The sequence below is a fragment of the Coregonus clupeaformis genome, chromosome 12 (genome assembly GCF_020615455.1).
Source record: "Coregonus clupeaformis isolate EN_2021a chromosome 12, ASM2061545v1, whole genome shotgun sequence".
NCBI lineage: Eukaryota > Metazoa > Chordata > Actinopteri > Salmoniformes > Salmonidae > Coregonus > Coregonus clupeaformis.
In genome coordinates this window covers 8,027,285-8,046,952 of record NC_059203.1, presented here as the reverse complement: position 1 = coordinate 8,046,952, position 19,668 = coordinate 8,027,285, and the positions used below count along the sequence as shown (strand labels likewise).

General features: G+C 44.4%; 1 protein-coding gene across 8 annotated transcripts in view; it reads right to left on the bottom strand.

Annotated features, from left to right (window-relative positions):
* LOC121578793 (calcium-dependent secretion activator 1) overlaps positions 1-19,668 on the bottom strand; it is a 172,673-nt gene that overhangs the window by 58,067 nt on the left and 94,938 nt on the right. For 6 of the 8 annotated variants that reach the window (XM_045223687.1, XM_045223689.1, XM_045223691.1 and 3 more), the window contains exons 9-13: positions 16,710-16,776; positions 12,233-12,341; positions 10,540-10,752; positions 878-1,014; positions 502-689 (exon numbers count right to left, since the gene is read on the bottom strand). In XM_045223687.1, the coding sequence (XP_045079622.1) occupies positions 502-689; positions 878-1,014; positions 10,540-10,752; positions 12,233-12,341; positions 16,710-16,776 (714 nt within the window). Of the gene's footprint in view, positions 1-501; positions 690-877; positions 1,015-9,175; positions 9,188-10,539; positions 10,753-12,232; positions 12,342-16,709; positions 16,777-19,668 lie in introns of all 8 variants that reach the window. The other 2 variants (XM_045223688.1, XM_045223692.1) reach the window with 1 other exon arrangement.

Here is a 19,668-nt window from a genome sequence, read left to right as displayed (position 1 = left end):
GGCTTGGGTTTGCTTTCATATGCATAACATTTGTTCCTGTTAAGGAGAGAGAGAGAGAGAGAGAGAGAGAGAGAGAGAGAGAGAGAGAGAGAGAGAGAGAGAGAGAGAGAGAGAGAGAGAGAGAGAGAGAGAGAGAGAGAGAGAGAGAGAGAGAGAGAGAGAGAGAGAGAGAGAGAGAGAGAGAGAGAGAGAGAGAGAGAGAGAGAGAGAGAGAGAGAGAGAGAGAGAGAGAGAGAGAGAGAGAGAGAGAGAGAGAGAGAGAGGAGAGAGAGAGAGAGAGAGAGAGAGAGAGAGAGAGAGAGAGAGAGAGAGAGATAGATAGATAGATAGATAGATAGATAGATAGATAGATAGATAGATAGATAGATAGATAGATAGATAGATAGATAGATAGATAGATAGATAGATAGATAGATAGATAGATAGATAGATAGATAGATAGATAGAGAGATAGAGGGGGGAGATGGCGTAGAAGGAGAGCTGTACATCAGTTCTCTGTACCTGTTGCCGTGGACGTGTGAGGCACAGAAGGCAAAGCTGTAGTGCAGCAGGGTGGGGTCGATCATAGCCCCGTTCTCTGCCCTCTCCAGCAGGTCACCCAGGTAACACAGGTGTCTGTGACACCCCCGCACACCATTACGAGCACAGTACTCATCCATGACAAACACCTGGCCTGGACTGAACCAACCCTGCAAAATAGACATACGAGGGGAGTTAGAATAGATCGAAATTGATAGAATAATAATAATATAATATGCCATTTAGCAGACGCTTTTATCCAAAGCGACTTACAGTCATGTGTGCATAAATTTTTACGTATGTAAGATCACAATGTAAAAGAATGAGGGAACCACTGGACTGGTAACCCTTTCCTCACCAAACAGGAGTAGGAGTCATTGAGTCTGTGGTCCAGGGTGAGGCGCTGCACCATCTCAAATAGGGAGGAGTGGTCAAAGCTGCAGGGGTTGGCTGAGATGAACTCATCCATGCCATGTTTTTGCGCCCGGTCCGCGTCTATGTCCGTCCACCCCGGAGAGAGAGAGACAGCCAGCACACATGAAGGGAGAGACAGGATCCACAGGAGTTAGACGGAGTGAGAGGGTAAGAGAGCGTCACTCGCACAGTGTGAGGGCCCTATTCTATCAAAACTGCTAAGAAGGTTTAGCGATGAGACACATATACAGTATACATTTTTCTTGCACCGGAAGATTGTGGGTTGGGGCTCATTTAATGAGTAATCAATGGCGTAAGGGTGAAACTATACCGACACTCTCTCACCGGGCAAGAATAATGTTAAATTTATTCTGAGCCTGCACACCAGGTTAACGGTTTACATTGAATAGGGCTCTCATACAGTATGTTTCATCTGGGGGTGGGTGCTCTGGTCAATGGAGAGGATCAGTGTGGGGTTCATTGTCAACTTGCAGGTGGAAAGAGCTCTGGGCCAGAGTGAGGGTCAGGAGGATTGGATGTGAGTTGCAGCATAACTAATGCAGAAGGGTCATTCCTGTGGTCATGCATGACTGATTCTGTTCTGTCTGTCTGTCTCCTTATTACAACATTGGTCCAGTTCTCTCTTGATAAGTTTCAAAGTTACTTTCTGTGGGTTCTTTCTCCCTACACAACAGTGTATGATACACTGCAAATCTCAGGACCCCCCCACATGTGTTCCTTCGACCTGAGCATATACACTGAACAAAAATATAAAGGTAACATGCAAAGTGTTGCGCCCATGTTTCATGAGCTGAAATTAAAAGTTCCCTGAAATGTTCCATAAGCACAAAAAGCTTATTTCTCTCTAAATTGTGTGCACAAATTTGTTTACATCCCTGTAAGTGTGCATTTCTCCTTTGCCAAGATAATTCATCCGCCTGACAGGTGTGGCATATCAAGAAGCTGATTAAACAGCATGATTATTACACAGGTGCACCTTGTGCTGGGGACAATAAAAGGCCACTTTAAAATGTGCAGCTTTGTCACACAACACAATGCCACAGATGTCTCAAGTTTTGAGGGAGCGAGCAATTGGCATGCTGACTGCAGGAATGTCCACCAGAGCTGTTGCCAGAGAATTTAATTTTCATTTCTCTACCATAAACCACCTCCAATGTCATTTTAGAGAATTTGGCACTACGTCCAACCGGCCTCACAACCGCAGACCACGTGTATGGCGTTGTGTGGGCGAGTGGTTTGCTGATGTCAATGTTGTGAACAGAGTGCCCCATGATGGCGGAGGGGTTATGGTATGGGAGGGCGTAAGCTACGGACAACGAACACAATTGCATTTTATCAATGGCAATTTTAATGCACAGAGATACCGTGACGAGATCCTGAGGCACATTGTCGTGCCATTCATCCGCTGCCACCACCTCATGTTTCAGCATGATAATGCACGGGCCCATGTCGCAGTTCTTCCATGGCCTGCCTACTCACATGTCACCATTGAGGATGTTTGGGATGCTCTGGATCGCCGTGCACAACAGCGTGTTCCAGTTCCCGCCAATATCCAGCAACTTCGCACAGCCATTGAAGAGGAGTGGGACAACATTCCACAGGCCACAATCACCAGCCTGATCAACTCTATGCGAAGGAGATGTGCCGTGCTGTATGAGGCAAATAGTGGTCACATACCAGATACTGACTGGTTTTCTGATCCACACCCCCACCTTTCTTTTAAGGTATCTGTGACCAACAGATGCATTTGTATTCCCAGTCATGTGAAATCCATAGATTAGTGCCTAATGAATTTCAATTGACTGATTTCTTTATATGAAATGTAACTAATATTTTTGTTCAGTATATATTTGTGGGCAATTGTATAAAAATATATGGTAACTATTTACTTTATTTTTGTTCAGTATATATAGTCTAAACTCTCTGATAGCAGCCTTTCTGATTGCATCCTCACATGATCGAATGCAACCTCTGAGGTGCGCTAGCAAGACCCATCTCCTTTCCCCTTTACTTCCAATCCCTCCCCTCCACTGCTCAGCCCATCGGCACCCCCCTAGGGTCTCCCTAATTAACCCCCCCTTGTCCAGAGAGGGGGCTAAATAAATTTGACAACACATTTTCACTTTCCTTCCCATTGAGTGGGCTTAGGCATTACATCAGGGTCTGTCTGGAATGGGAAGGCTGACCGTTAATCCATGCGCCATCCATCTCCCTCTAGTTGTATTTTAATGGACTCCTTTAGCAAGGGCTTAGGGACTGCTCTGGATGCCTCAGATCCGCAGGTCACAGCTATTCTAAGCAGCTGTCTGGATAAATAGCCTATGCAGCTGCCCCTCCCGAGACAAGGCTTTACATGTCAATAAAGGGACAACACCACTTATGGAGCATTAACAACAGATGCGATATAGTGAAACAAATGAGTTTTCGCTGCAATGTGGATATACACACACAATGTCATAGTAAAATGTGTCCAGACATACTGATATAGAAAAGTGTCAAATGTTTTGGATGTTTTTCAGAAATTCAAAATCACACCAAAGCTGAACGTGACATAAAAATATAAATCATGAACAATAAATTACTTTGACTATAGAATATAATTTTTTAAATACCAAACTATTTTTTAAGCAGACACTCTTATCCAGAGCGACTTACAGGAGCAATTAGGGTTAAGTGCCTTGCTCAAGGGCAGAGACAGATTTTTCACTTAGGGGATTAGAACCAGCAACTTTTCGGTTACTGGCACAACGCTCTTAACCACTAAGCTACCAGCCGCCCCAAACTACCATCAAAGCTGAGAGAATATAATAATAAAATATCACTTTTGTCCCATTGACCTCGACTTCATTGTTGAGTGAAACCCAATGTGGCGCCAGGCCAGCTGTCAACCACCCAGGGAACAAAGACTGTGCTGCTATGATGCTTATGATTCCGAACTCCCAAGTCCAAAAAGGTGACTTTGTGTCCCTCTCCTCTGTGACTGGTGGCCTGTCACATCTATTTGACATATTAGCAGTGGAGTGGACATGGGGGCTCTGGACAGTAACAGACAATGACACTAGTCACCCCCATCTGTCTAGGCAGGGGAAGGACTGACATCACAATGATTGATGGATGCTACTCATTTATAGATCCCTGCACAGAACATTTGGGCTATTTAGCGCATGACTGTTTAAAAAAAAAGAATTGACCACCAGCACTACCTCCCCGCTCCCTCCCTCCCCAGAACATCCACAGCCCAGCCCTCTCTGACTGAGGGGTACATGATGATAGCTGGGTCTGGTTTAGGGGTAACGTGGAGCTAAAGACGGGCTGACACTGTGGTTCTCCCTTTCTCAATCAGTCTCTCCATCCTAAACATTTGAATTCATTGAACAGCGATTGTGGAATGAGCGATTGTCTTATTATGCTCATCTAGTTTTTGTATACAAGTTCATGTTTTTACACATTTGTACATTTGCAAGTTGACAATACTTTATATGCCCATGCACTGTATGATTCATATAGCACTTAGAGCATACCAATATTAGTGTGTTAAAGGAGGGGAGATGTGAATTCCTGAGGCAAATCTCTATATACCCAACAATACCAGGATCTGTCTCAGTCTTTCAACAAGAGGGAACAGAAAACAGACTCAGTTTTCAGCAATAATTGTGAGAACATCACCCTGGTAAATGTCCTTGTCAGGCATCCAAAGAAAGAAAAGGTCAACGGATATGTACATTGTAAAAGTGGTAGTAGTGTCAGGGAAAGTGTTAATTCTAGGTCCGTCTCTAAGGAGTGGAGAAGACTGCAGTAGCATATGGTAAAGGGAATGACATGACATCATCACTTGCTACATGTCAGCATTCAGAATACTCCAGGTACATATTTGCCAGCTCTCATTTAGCAGCCCTCTTCAGTAAAACATGGATATTCCACTGGAAATAACAATTGATTTAATATAAAATAAATATATACAGTGCCTTCAGAAAGTATTCATCCCCTTGACGTATTACACATTTTGTTGAATTACAGCCTGAATTCAAAATAGATTTAAAAAATTGTATCTCACCAATCTACACACAATACCCCATAATGAAAAAGTGAAAACATATTTGTAGAAATGTATGATTTTTTTGGGAAAATGAAATACAGAAATATCTCATTTACATAAGTATTCACACCCCTGAGTCAATACTTTGTAGAAGCACCCTTGGAAGCGATTACAGCTGAGTCTTTCTGGGTAAGTCTCTAAGAGCTTTCCATACCTGGATTGTGCAACATTTGCCCATTATTATTTTCAAAATTCTTCAAGCTCTGTCAAATTGGTTGTTGATCATTGTTAGACAACCATTTTCAGGTCTTGCCATAGATTCTTAAGTAGAGTTAAGTCAAAACTGTAACTCGGCAACTCAGGAACATTCACTATCTTCTTGGTAAGCAACTTTCATCTAGGATTTTGCCTGTGCTTAGCTCCATTCCATTTATTTTTTATCCTGAAAAACTCCCCAGTCCTTAACGATTACAAGCATACCCATAACATGATGCAGCCACCACTATGCTTGAAAATATGGAGAGTGGTACTCAGTAATGTGTTTTATTGGATTTGCCCCAAACATAACACTTTGTATTCAGGACAAAAAATGTATTGCTTTGTCACGTTTTTTAAAAGTATTACTTTAGTACCTTGTTGCAAACAGGATGCACGTTTTAGAATTTGTTATTTCCACTGTTAATTAGGTACATGTTGTGGAGTAAATACAATGTTGTTGACCCATCGTCAGTTATTTCCTATCACAGCTATTAAACTCTGTAACTGTTTTAAAGTTACCATTGGCCTCATGGTAAAATCTCTGAGCGGTTTCCTTCCTCTCCGGAAACTGAGTTAGGAAGGATGCCTGTATCTTTGTAGTGACTGGGTGTACTGATAAGTGTAATTAATAACTTAAGAGATAAGAGATATTCAATGTCTGCTATTTTCCCCCAATCTACCAATAGGTGCCCTTCTTTGTGAGGCATTGGAAAACCTCCCTGGTCTTTGTTGTTGAATCTGTGTTTGAAATTCACTGCTCGACTGAGGGACCATAATTGTATGTGTGTGGTACAGAGAGAGGTAGTCATAAAAAATATGTTTATACACTATTATTGCACACTGAGTGAGTCCATGCACCTTATTATGTGACTTGTTAAGCAAATTTTACTCCTGAACTTAGTGGCTTGCGAAATTATTCACCCCCCTTGGCATTTGTCCTATTTTGTTGCCTTTCAACCTGGAATTAAAATGGATTTTTGCGGGGTTTGTATCATTTGATTTACACAACATGCCTACCGCTTTAAAGATGCAAAATATTTTTTGGGGTGAAACAAACAAGACAAAAAAACAGAAAACTTGAGCGTGCATAACTATTCACCCCCCCAAAGTCAATCCTTTGTTGAGCCATCTTTTGCAGCAATTACAGCTGCAAGTCTCTTGGGGTATGTCTCTATTAGCTTGGCACATCTAGCCACTGGGATTTTTGCCCATTCTTCAAGGCAAAACTGCTCTAGCTCCTTCAAGTTGGATGGGTTCCGCTGGTGTACAGCATTTTTTAAGTCATACCACAGATTCTCAATTGGATTGAGGTCTGGGCTTTGACTAGGCCATTCCAAGACATTTAAATGTTTCCCCTAAAACCAATCGAGTGTTGCTTTAGCAGTATGCTTAGGGTCATTGTCCTGCTGGAAGGTGAACCTCCGTCCCAGTGTCAAATCTCTGGAAGACTGAAACAGGTTTCCCACAAGGATTTCCCTGTATTTAGCGCCATCCATCATTCCTTCAATTCTGACCAGTTTCCCAGTCCCTGCCGATGTAAAACATCCCCACAGCATGATGCTGCTACCACCATGCTTCACTGTGGGGATGGTGTTCTCGGGGTGATGAGAGGTGTTGGGTTTGCGCCAGACATTGCGTTTTCCTTGATGGCCAAAAAGCTACATTTTTGTCTCATCTGACCAGAGTACCTTCTTCCATATGTTTGGGGAGTCTCCCACATGCCTTTTGGCGAACACCAAACGTGTTTGCTTATTTTTTTCTTTAAGCAATGGCTTTTTTCTGGCCACTCTTCCGTAAAGCCCAGCTCTGTGGAGTGTACGGCTTAAAGTGGTCCTATGGACAGATACTCCAATCTCTGCTGTGGAGCTTTGCAGCTCCTTCAGGGTTATCTTTGGTATTTTTGTTGCCTCTCTGATTAATGCCCTCCTTGCCTGGTCCGTGAGTTTTGGTGGGCGGCCCTCTCTTGGCAGGTTTGTTGTGATGCCATTTTCATAAAACATTTTAATAATGGATTTAATGGTGCTCCGTGGGATGTTCAAAGTTTCAGATATTTTTTTATAACCCAACCCTGATCTGTTCTTCTCCACAACTTTGTCTCTGACCTGTTTGTAGAGCTCCTTGGTCGTCATGGTGCTGCTTGCTTGGTGGTGCCCCTTGCTTAGTGGTGTTGCAGACTCTGGGGCCTTTCAGAACAGGTGTATACTGAGATCATGTGACATATCATGTGACACTTAGATTACACACAGGTGGACTTTATTTAAGTGGTTCTCTGTAGCTCAGCTGGTAGAGCACGGCGCTTGTAACGCCAAGGTAGTGGGTTCGATCCCCGGGACCACCCATACACCCAAAAAAAAATTTATGCACGCATGACTGTAAGTCGCTTTGGATAAAAGCGTCTGCTAAATGGCATATTATTATTATTATTATTTAACTAATTATGTGCCTTCTGAAGGTAATTGGTTGCACCAGATCATATTTAGGGGCTTCATAGCAAAGGGGGTGAATACATATGCATTCTTTTTTAGAATTCTTTGAAACAAGTAATTTTTTTCATTTCACTTCACCAATTTGGACTATTTTGTGTATGTCCATTACATGAAATCCAAATAAAAATCCATTTAAATTACAGGTTGTAATGCAACAAAATAGGAAAAATGCCAAGGGGGATGAATACTTTTGCAAGGCACTGTATTTAGGCTTGCCATAACAAAGGGGTTGAACACTTACTGACTAAAGACATTTCAGCTTTTCATTTGAATTCATTTGTAAAAATGTCCTAAAACATAATTACACTTCAAAATTATGGGGTATTGTGTGAACGCCAGTGGGGAAAAAAATCTCAATTTAATCCATTTAAAATTTAGGCTGTAACATAACAACATTTGGAAAAAGGGGTGTGAATACTTTCTGAAGGCACTGTATATAAATGCCATTTAGCAGACATTTAGTAGACTTACATGTGTACATACATTGGATTTGGACTTTTGCGCAATTTGGAAGAAGCACATCAAACTAAATAATGTGTATGAAGTGTGTAGCCAAATTGCATTGGTCTGGAATAAAAATACAAATTATTTACCCTACCTATAATATTATCTTAATATAATCTTATTTTAAACCTCAAAAACATATAATAAGTGTTTTTTTTACCTTGTTTTTCTACCAAGAGAAGGCATTGGTAGTGTTACATTATACAGTGCACAGATGCAGGTGTGAACTAGCAAGTAGTTATTTAGTAACATTTCACTGATTGCTTCCTGGAATAATTGTGCAGAGACCACACTGTTTAATTCATGACATGGCATTTTTAAGATGGTAATAATCAGCTGCTGAGAGACAAAGGCCTCCAGTAGTTGTCAAAAACAACAATTTCACTGAATTAATTTATATCCTCAGTTCTACTGCAATTCATGGAACATGACAATCAACAATTAATTGTAGTTTATGTTGTGGGTTTTAGCCCTGTCTCTGCCTTAACCCTTTATTACTATTATGGTCATTAAAACTAACTGTTTCTGCCTTTTTAAAATAAATTATTTTAAAGAGATACCATACTGGTATGTTATAAGTCCTGGTGTTTAGAAATGGGTCTGTTTTGCTAAGAGGGGATTTCATGTTCAATAAAGTTGCTGAGAGCGAGAGAAGGCAAATATGCATATAGTATAACCAAAGCAAAGCAAACAAAATCAGAGTGACATGCATCCTAGTCTCGGAAGGATGGAAGTGAGTATTTTAAACCTAAAAATAATCAAACCAAATTAAAATGAACGTTTTCTAAAGTGGTCTAAGACATAGAGATAAGATAAAGATTTGAATAGAGGGAGAGAATGAACAACAGAAGAGGAAGAGAGGGAGGAGAGCACATTGCTTTGGTCAGATAATCAGTGTGGATTATCTGAGCTGTGCCAGCAACAGGGAAGCACTTACCATTAAATCCAGCTACGAGATAGATAGCGGGTAAGAAGGAACAAACCAGAGAGACATAAAGACAGAGAGCAGACACAGAGACCTGACCTACAGCAGCTGGGCTAGACCAGGGACACACACAAAGCATGAGAGAGAGAGAGAGAGAGAGAGAGAGAGAGAGAGAGAGAGAGAGAGAGAGAGAGAGAGAGAGAGAGAGAGAGAGAGAGAGAGAGAGAGAGAGAGAGAGAGAGAGAGAGAGAGAGAGAGAGAGAGAGAGAGAGAGAGAGAGAGAGAGAGAGAGAGAGAGAGAGAGAGAGAGAGAGAGAGAGAGAGAGAGAGAGAGAGAGCGAGAGAGAGAGAGAGAGGAGAGAGAGGGAGAGAGAGAGGAGAGAGAGAGAGGAGAGAGAGAGAGAGAGAGAGAGAGGAGAGAGAGAGAGAGAGAGAGAGAGAGAGAGAGCGAGAGAGAGCGAGAGAGCAGAGAGAGAGAGAGAGAGAGAGAGAGCGAGAGAGAGAGAGGAGAGAGAGAGAGAGAGAGAGAGAGAGAGAGAGAGAGAGAGAGAGAGAGAGAGAGAGAGAGAGAGAGAGAGAGAGAGAGGAGAGAGAGAGAGAGAGAGAGAGAGAGAGAGAGAGAGAGAGAGAGAGAGAGAGAGAGAGAGAGAGAGAGAGAGAGAGAGAGAGAGAGAGAGTAGAGAGAGAGAGAGAGAGAGAGAGAGAGAGAGAGAGAGAGAGAGAGAGAGAGAGAGAGAGAGAGAGAGAGAGAGAGAGAGAGAGAGAGAGAGAGAGAGAGAGAGAGAGAGAGAGAGAGAGAGAGAGAGAGAGGGAAATAGCTCATAACACTGGTAAACAACTGGTATAATGGGACACGGGAAGAAGAAGGGCTAAACTAAAGAGATGAATATAGACATATAGTTAAATGAAGAGACAGATAGAGGGAGAGATAATGTGATATGGAATAGGACAGAGAGAGACACAGCGATGATGAAAAAACAACATATTTAGTGACGATAGTAGAGAGATAGACAGAACGAAGGGAAAGGTGAGGAGAGGCGTTCTTTCTTCTCCACATGGATGTAGACACTTCACTGTGGTTTCTAGGGGTTACATCATATACACTGTACCACACCTATAGAATAAATATACACCACAACAGCGCGTATCGTCCATTTTAAAATACACACTTGTGTCATGTGGAGAGAAATAAATACAACAAAACAGGTCACATCAAAAAGGAGCCCAATAAAATCTGTATCTCGATAGATATTGAATTTGATTAAACATAACAGCATTGTACATTAGGGCGGTAGTTTGCTGGGTACTGTAGCTGAAACAGTGAGAGCTACTCTGAGTGTTGTGGGTCTCGTGGGCACAACATGGGTGGCACTTACAGAACTGGGAGATGGGTGCGTCTAGCTGGGGTGCGGAGCCCGCTCTGTTGTTGAGTTTCTGGACCTGGGTGGGGGGGATGGGTTTGTGGGATTGGCCCGTGGCCCGGTACATGGCCTGGACCCACAGGATGCGGTCCTGCTCGTCATCACTGGCAAAGATCACAGTGTCGCCTTCCTTTACCGCGTTGAAGAAGGTCCTCCCACCGTCAAGACCTAAGGAATAATTACGGTTAGCAGTGTTTGTAGGGCTAGTGCTACATGTAGATACCAGCGCAATATTCACTATATATACAAAAGTATGTGGACACCCCTTCAAATTAGTGGATCCGGCTATTTCAGCCACACTCGTTGCTGACAGGTGTATAAAATCGAGCACACCGCCATGCAATCTCCATAGACAAACAATGGCCTTACTGAAGAGCTCAGTAACTTTCAACGTGGCACCGTCATAGGATGCCACCTTTCCAACAAGTCAGTTTGTCGAATTTTTGCCCTGCTAGAGCTGCCCCGGTCAACTGTAGGTGCTGTTATTGCCGAGCAGTCATGTAAAGATCACAATGCGCAACGCGAAGGTGGAAACGCTTTCTTTGAAGTTATGAATCACGCTTCACCATCTGGCAGTCCGAGGGACGAATCTCCGTTAGGCAGAATCTCCGTTTGGCAGATGCCAGGAGAACGCTACCTGCCCCAATGCATAGTGCCAACTGTAAAGTTTGGTGGAGCAGGAATAATGGTCTGGAGCTGTTTTTCATGGTTTGGGCTAGGCCCCTTAGTTCAAGTGAAGGGACATCTTAACGCTACAGCATACGCATACCATGACATTCTAGACAATCCTGTGCTTCCAACTTTGTGGCAAAAGTTTTGGGAAGGCCCTTTCCTGTTTCAGCATGACAATGCCCCCGTGCACGAAGCGAGGTCAATACAGAAATGGTTTGTCGAGATCGGTGTTGAAGAACTTGACTGGTCTGCACTGAGCCCTGACATCAACCCCATCGAACACCTTTGGGATGAATTGGAACGACAACTGCGAGCCAGGCCTAATCACCGAACATCAGTGCCCGACCTCACTAATGCTCTTGTGGCTGAATGGAAGCAAGTCCCCGCAGCAATGTTCCAACATCTAGTGGAAAGCCTTCCCAGAAGAGTGGAGGCTGTTATAGCAGCAAAGGGGGGGACCTACTCCATATTAATGCCCATGATTTTGGAATGAGATGTTCGACGAGCAGGTGTCCACATACTTTTGGTCATGTAGTGTATTTAGGCCCTGTTACTAGCGTAACTAGTAGTGAGTCATGGAAGTTATCTCTAGAAAAGGAATCTGATTGCCATTTGCACAGGCTACTGTACCTGGCTGAGGGTCGGTGTGTGTGTGTGTGTGTGGTGTATTACTGTACCTGGCTGAGGGTTGGTGTGTGTGTGTGTGGTGTTTTACTGTACCTGGCTGAGCGTCGGTGTGTGTGTGTGGTGTATTACTGTACCTGGCTGAGGGTCGGTGTGTGTGTGTGTGGTGTATTACTGTACCTGGCTGAGGGTCGGTGTGTGTGTGTGTGGTGTATTACTGTACCTGGCTGAGGGTCGGTGTGTGTGTGTGTGGTATAGTACTGTACCTGGCTGAGGGTCGGTGTGTGTGTGTGTGGTGTATTACTGTACCTGGCTGAGGGTCGGTGTGTGTGTGTGTGGTGTAGTACTGTACCTGGCTGAGGGTCGGTGTAGTCTACAGTGTAGCCGTCCAGTTGGAGCAGCTCCACAGGCTCTGCCTTCTTCTCTCTGTAGCTGCACATGGCAAAGGTGTACTGGCTCACCTGTACCACAGAGGGAGGGGACAGAGGGCTACTATTAGTTACTGTACACTTTATCTCATGGTGCTATTCCAGCTGCTATTTACCTGGTATTTCTCAAGGTAATTCATACTGGGACTTACTGCCGAAAATGGCATAACATTGGTAAACTGCCTAGTAATTACTATGTAGCTACCATTTTAGTATACCAGGTAAATAACAGACTGAAAGAAAGCATTACATCTTATCAGTTCTACTTACCCCAGTTGTACTGTAACCTTGATCTCAAACATAATGTCATGCTCCCTAACCCAGGCCTTGGACCACTTGTTTGTGATAACCAACTGGGAGAGATGGTCACACAAGGGTTAATGAGCCAATCACCAGGCATAGATGGTGACCAGATGCTGGTCAAAATAGGCATATGGGAAAACAATCTGTGTGTGTGTGTGTGTGTGTGTGTGTGTATGTATGTATGTGTGTGTGTGTGCATGCAATAGTGAATGTGTGTGTGAGAGTATGGGAGGGGATAAGTGACAGCTGTGTTGCCCACTCTTGAACCTCTTGTCAGTAATGTGTGTGTGAGTGTGTGTGGGTATACAAGGATAATCACATTATAATTAGATGAATGAAGTGGCCGAACCAGGGGAGGGGGGGCTGGTAAAAGTAACTTATGTTGATGAGAGAGAGTATGTGTATGCTTGAGTGTGAGTGTGTATCTATCCAACACTGATACAGTGATAAGCAGGCTTATTCTGCTACTGACAAGGACAGAGAGAGAGAGAGAGAGAGAGAGAGAGAGAGAGAGAGAGAGAGAGAGAGAGAGAGAGAGAGAGAGAGAGAGAGAAAGAGAAAGAGAAAGAGAAAGAGAAAGAGAGAGAGAGAGAGAGAGAGAGAGAGAGAGAGAGAGAGAGAGAGAGAGAGAGAGAGAGAGAGAGAGAGAGAGAGAGAAAGAGAAAGAGAAAGAGAAAGAGAGAGAGAGAGAGAGAGAGAGAGAGAGAGAGAGAGAGAGAGAGAGAGAGGGGGGTGGGAGAGAATCAGAGAGCGAGGGTGGGCGGTCAGGGTGCTGTTGCCGGGGCCGTTGCCAGGGCGGGGTTCTGGCCCTGACTCTGTCACTCAGCGAGGACAGACGACTGCAGTAGTGACACCCTGTCACAAGAGATAGTAGCCCGACTGCTAGGTGCCAGTCATGCCACGGCAACCCGAGGATCCCAGCCAATACCACGCTATTGTCACCTCTGCTGCAAGTGGCAGCTCTCACTGGCTGCAGCTTGCCTCTGTGTGACAACAGAGATTCACTGTCAGGGCTCTGATGAGGCCCCGGGTGGAACTTGCTGGGCCGCCGGTGCCACTACCCAGCTCCACGGTGCCCCCTTGCCTTCGGGACGTCCCTGGGGCACATCAGAACTCCCCTCTCCTTCCCACCCCCTCGCCTGCCTCTTTCTCCACCCACTTCAGCCTCACGTCCCCCTGCCTGCTAAAGTTTGGATCTGTCAGGGCCAGGCGAGACAAACACACAGACAGAGACAGAGCAGGACTCTATGGGCCTTAAGGCTGGCTGACCTGCTGTCAAACTGACGGTTAAAGGATTCTAAATGACTTTGCTCCCTGATTACCCTACATGCTTTGCTCTTTTAAATAACCTTGTTATTGTAGCGAGTAGTTGTGTAAAGTACTTAAGTAAAAATACTTTCAAGTACTACTTAAGTAGTTTTTTTGGGTATCTGTACTTTACTTTACTATTTATATTTCTGACAACTTTTAATTTTACTTCACTACATTCCTAAAGAAGATAATGTACTTTTTACACCATACATTTCCCCTGACACCCAAAAGTACATTTTGAATGCTTAGCAGGACAGGCATATGGTCTAATTCAAACACTTACCAAGAGAACATCCCTGGTTATCCCTACTGCCTCTGATCTAGCGGACTCACTAAACACATGCTTCGTTTGTCAATTATGTCTGAGTGTTGGAGCATGCCCCTGGCTATCCGTAAATAAAGAAAACATGAAAATGGTGCCGTCTGGTTTATACTTTTACTTTTGCTTTTGATACTTAAGTATATTTTAACAATTACATTTACTTTTGATACTTAAGTATATTTGAAACCAAATACTTTTAGACTTTTACTCAAGTAGGATTTTACTGGGTGCCTTTCACTTTTACTTTAGTACTTTTCTATTAAGGTATCTTTACTTTTACTCAAGTATGACAGTTGGGTACTTTTTCCACCACTGGTTGAGTCTATAAATTGGATTATGTGATGGGGGTGGGGTGGGGCTGGGGAGCAGGCCAGAGATCAGTAGTCATATGAAAATGCTTAAGACTTCACTCCAAAGCCATCACATATCAGCAGATAGAAAGAAAGAAAGAAAGAAAGAAAGAAAGAAAGAAAGAAAGAAAGAAAGAAAGAAAGAAAGAAAGAAAGAAAGAAAGAAAGAAAGAAAGAAAGAAAGAAAGAAAGAAAGAAAGAAAGAAAGAAAGAAAGAAAGAAAGTAAGAAAGAGAGTAAGTGAACAGAGAAGTAAAGAGAAAAGATCGAGTGAGAGAAGGAGGGAGGGAGAAAGAAGGATAGTGTGGTAGGGGACAGAGTGAGAGAGTGGCTGCTTCTGGGTGTCTTTGAGGACAGCCTCCAGACTGCTGAATAATTACAGTTCACTTTGCATCATAAACATGTGGTTTATGGCTCCAATCTGTTCTGTTGAGCAGTGACCTGTCCGGGCATTCAACTAGCCAGATACCACTACAGGCAGGATGAACTCTATCTGAACGGGGTGGGGGTAGGAGGGGGCTGGCGAGAGTTTGGTTTAGGGAGCAAGCCGCTTAATTGTGATCCCTCGACTCAATTTAGACAAAACACAGTTTCACAGGTTTAGAGTGGCGTTTTTGCCTCTCGTGATGGGACTTGGTTCAGCTGAGGTCGACGCCTTTAATATTAATGCTTTCCACTTTCACTGGGTATGAACGGAGAGAGGGGACTTAACACACAGGAATAGTGAGAGGGTTACATGGGATGAACCATCACGACAGCCACCTCGTGGGATGTTCAACCCCTGACTCGTTCTTGTTTTCCATGGCACATCTAGCATGTTTACAGGCTGTGCTATGACAGCTCTACACCTGTAGAACGCTGTTTACATGTACCTGACGTGTTGTTGGCGTGTTGCTACCATGTTTCATGGGTGGTGCCAGCGTCCATCACCCAGCACTGTAAATGATCTACTCACTCCCTGTAATTAACAACTCATGAATAATTCAACAGGAAACGAATCTTCCGCGACTGAAATAAATACCCCCCAGTGTAAGCTGTGCTATTTATGAGTATCAAGGCAAATGTCAATCAAATGGCATTCAGAAAGTGTGTGTTTGTGTGTGTGTGTGTTTGTGTGTGTGTTTGTGTGTGCCACATTCGGCATGCAGCGGATGTGAATTTGCATTTTGTTATTTCAGAGAAGGAGGGTTGAACATCACAGAGTGGTGTTGGTGAATCACATCCACAGTAATTAACACAACAATCTCAGAAATAAATGCAAACATTTTGTTTCTCACTTAAATGATTCATTTCTATTTAATATATCTCCTGAACCAGCTGAAGTTGGCACACTGTTGTCTTTTCATAGGCTATTTCCATTTTTCGTATGTATAAGAAGCATAGTAAAAGTATGAATCAACACCTACAGTTTTGTACTACTTCACTGCTGAATTTTGTATTTTCAGACAACACCAAGACACAAATGGGACATACTATATTGATAGTAAAGCGAACTAAACATATTTGCCCTTCACTTTGAAAATATAATAATTTTGCCAATTCTGAAGACCAAAAGTCCAAATACATTTGAGTCCACCATAACACCAATAGAATAGTGAATGTCTTGAATACTTACACGCGACTTAACATAACCAAAACATAAGAGAAAAAGTAAAACATTTACAAATGAAATTATACACAAACACAAAGCTATGTCTCTCTAAGAAACACACTTGCACATGACACACACACACATACACACACAGGCAGTCTATTGACCGGTATTTGTCACTTGCTGTATGTACAGCTGAGAGCGAGCGAGACGAGCATTCCGTGGGCTCTTTTAGCTGCGAGTGCTAGGCCAGCCAGCGTACACTCTGGTTTGTCAATCGCCTGTCAACTCCTCGCTCTGAGACATATCCTCCCGAACACAGAGGAGAAAGCATGCTTCTCCAAATGAGGACAGACAGAAAATGGCTGCTACAGCTACAAAGCTCCTGACAAGAACTGGCTTACACCTTTAGAACCCCAGTCAACTAGAGGAAGACACGTACCAAAGCTTGACAGATCAAAAACATAACATCTTACTTATTGGATTAGTGCTGACCATGGTTATTTAGTGGTCTTTTGTTCTTACCTGCACCAAAACAAAGAATCTCTTCTTCCATCTCTTCCACACATTTTTACCAATAGCCCATAGGTACCTAAGTAAACAAAGCAAATAGTTAGTAACAGGTTGTGTGGACAATGGTGGATGGCCTTTCTACAGAGGCTGCTTTACAATATTAAACCTTGTGTTGCATCATTATTTCATAAAGAGGTGACATGCTCAAAAAGCATATTAATTTGTCCTTTTATGTTACAATGAGCAATATATACAACACCTTGAGTGAATGGCAATTGGCGAACAATAGCGGAGATGCTTCTGTTACAGTACAAGGTCTCTGCTGACCTCTTATGGTAAAAAGTTGTTACTGCTACCTTATCCTGTGAAAAGGTTTTCGAGCTAGAACAACCCATCTTCTGTTTGTGAAAGGAAATGACCTGTTTTCTGATATTACCTTAATTACATTTACATTTTACATTTTAGTCATTTAGCAGACGCTCTTATCCAGATCGACTTACAGTTAGTGAGTGCATACATTTTTATTTTTATACTGGAATCGAACCCACAACCCTGGCGTTGCAAATGCCATGCTCTACCAACTGAGCAGAACATGGTTCAGGGATGGGAGTGCCATGAATGATCCTGACACATCCAGAACTCCAGCTACAGTTTGAGCCAGTGGACATCCATAAATGTGGGTATGATCACTGTGCTCTGTGTAACGATCCCGGCAGTCTGAGTCGGGTCCTGTCTGTGGACTAGTTTTTCTGTTCGTGATCTCCAGTTTCCCGTGGGTTCTGGAACGCTCCGGGGAGCTCTCTTGATTTCCGCACCTGCATCCCATCAGCAATCTGCACACCTGGTCCTGATCATCACCCTTCTTAGGCTCTGGCCTAACATCCATTCCCTGCCGGATCGTTAGCCATGAACAGTAGGTTTACCAGAGTATCAGTCTTAGAGCGTCTAGCGTTAGTTTTGTTGTTTTGCACCTTGTTGGTTTGTTGTTTACTTACCTCCGTTTTGTTCCATCTGCAGTCACTCGTCCGGAACCTTCATCCAACCTCTGCCTGGTGGTCGGCGGCTGCCGAGCCATGATGGGATCAACCACTGCACCCCCAACAACTAATCAACGCCGCCCGCTCTGTTCCCTGGATTATTCAGCATCACTCTTGACTTTGTAAATAAACACTCACCTTCGTTTCAACTTACCTTGTCCTGGTCTGCTTCTGGGTTCTGGCTTTGTAACTCGTGACAGAACGATCCGGCCAGTAATGAACCCAGCGGACCTGGACTCTGTTCGCCATGCCATTTCCCATCAGGAGAAGATGTTGGGACAACATAGCACGGCACTACAGGAGATAGCGTTGTCAGTTCGGAACCTTTCTACCGGTCTGACGGAGGTCCAGAACCAGCGCCAGTTTCCGGTGGAGGATCCACTACCGGTTTCACCCATCTCGCCTGCCGCGTCTGGAGCTGTGTCCTTCCGTGAGCCCAAGGTTCCGACGCCGGATAAATATGAGGGGGAGCTGGGAAGATGCCGTTCTTTCCTTATGCAGTGTGGGTTAGTGTTCGATCTACAGCCCTACTCCTATGCCACAGACAAGGCTAGGATAGCCTTTGTGATTGAGTTGCTGCGTGGTCGAGCGCTGGAGTGGGCTTCAGCCGTTTGGGAACGACAAGACCCCTGCATGGCTTCATACCAGGGGTTCACGGCCGAGATGAGGAAGCTCTTCGACCATTCCGTCCGAGGGAGGGACGCAGCTAGGCGCCTGTTTTCGCTTCACCAAGGAACTCGCAGCGTGGCCGACTTCGTGATCGAGTTCAAGACGTTGGCTGTGGAGAGTGGGTGGAATGAGGAGTCTCTGCAAGCGGCCTTTTACCAGGGTCTGTCGGAGCAGCTCAAGGATGAGTTGATCTCCTATCCGGAGCCTAGTGACCTGGACAGCTTGGTAGCCTTGTCTATTCGGGTGGATAATCGAGTCCGTGAGCGAAGGAGGGAGAAGCAATGGGGTCCGTCCAATCGATCAGCTTCTCAGTTCCCAGTCGGGTCGGGTGGTGGACCAGAACACGTCGATCATTCTCCACCACAAAGGATTAGTGGAGAGGTCCTCTCTCCCGATTCTGAACCCATGCAAGTGGGGCGGCACGGGTTAACCAAGGAGGAGCGTCAACCTAGACGTAAGACCAACTGCTGCCTCTACTGTGGTAGCTCGGGACATTACATCTCCACTTGCTCCCGGCGGTCGTCAAACTGCCCGGCTCGCTAAAGTTGGGAGGACTTTTAGCGAGCCAGTTTCAACCTCTCAGTACCTCTGTCAGACCCCGTTTCCCGGCTACCCTTGTGAACAGGAATCAGAGCTTAGCGATTAACGCTTTTATCGATTCAGGTGCCGATGGAAGCTTTCTTGATGCCGAAGTTGGTGGAACAGCTGGGGCTTTCCAAGGAGCAATTGCCGGAAGCCATTGAAGCGACCACTCTGAACGGCAGTAGTCTGGCACGTATCACGATGAGGACTGAACCGGTTAAGATGCTGTTGTCGGGGAATCATTCGGAGATGATTTCATTCTTCATTCTGCCGTCTTCCCATGTTCCTCTGGTCCTTGGATACCCCTGGCTGAAGGAACACAATCCCACGTTCGATTGGGTGACGGGCAAGGTAACGAGTTGGAGCCTTGATTGTCATGCTAACTGTCTCAAGACTGCCTGTCCCCATTCGGTTCCCAGTCAGGTGATTGAGGCTAAACCCCCAGATTTGTCCCTGGTTCCCGAGACATATCACGATTTGGGGAAGTGTTCAGTAAGCAGAAGGCTCTGTCACTCCCTCCCCACCGACCATATGATTGTGCCATCAACCTGTTCCCTGGAGCTGTCTACCCCAAGGGAAGGTTATACAGTATCTCCCGCCCTGAACGTGAGGCTTTGGAGACCTACATCAAGGAGTCCCTAGCTGCTGGTCTCGTTCGTCCCTCGTCATCACCCCTGGGGGGC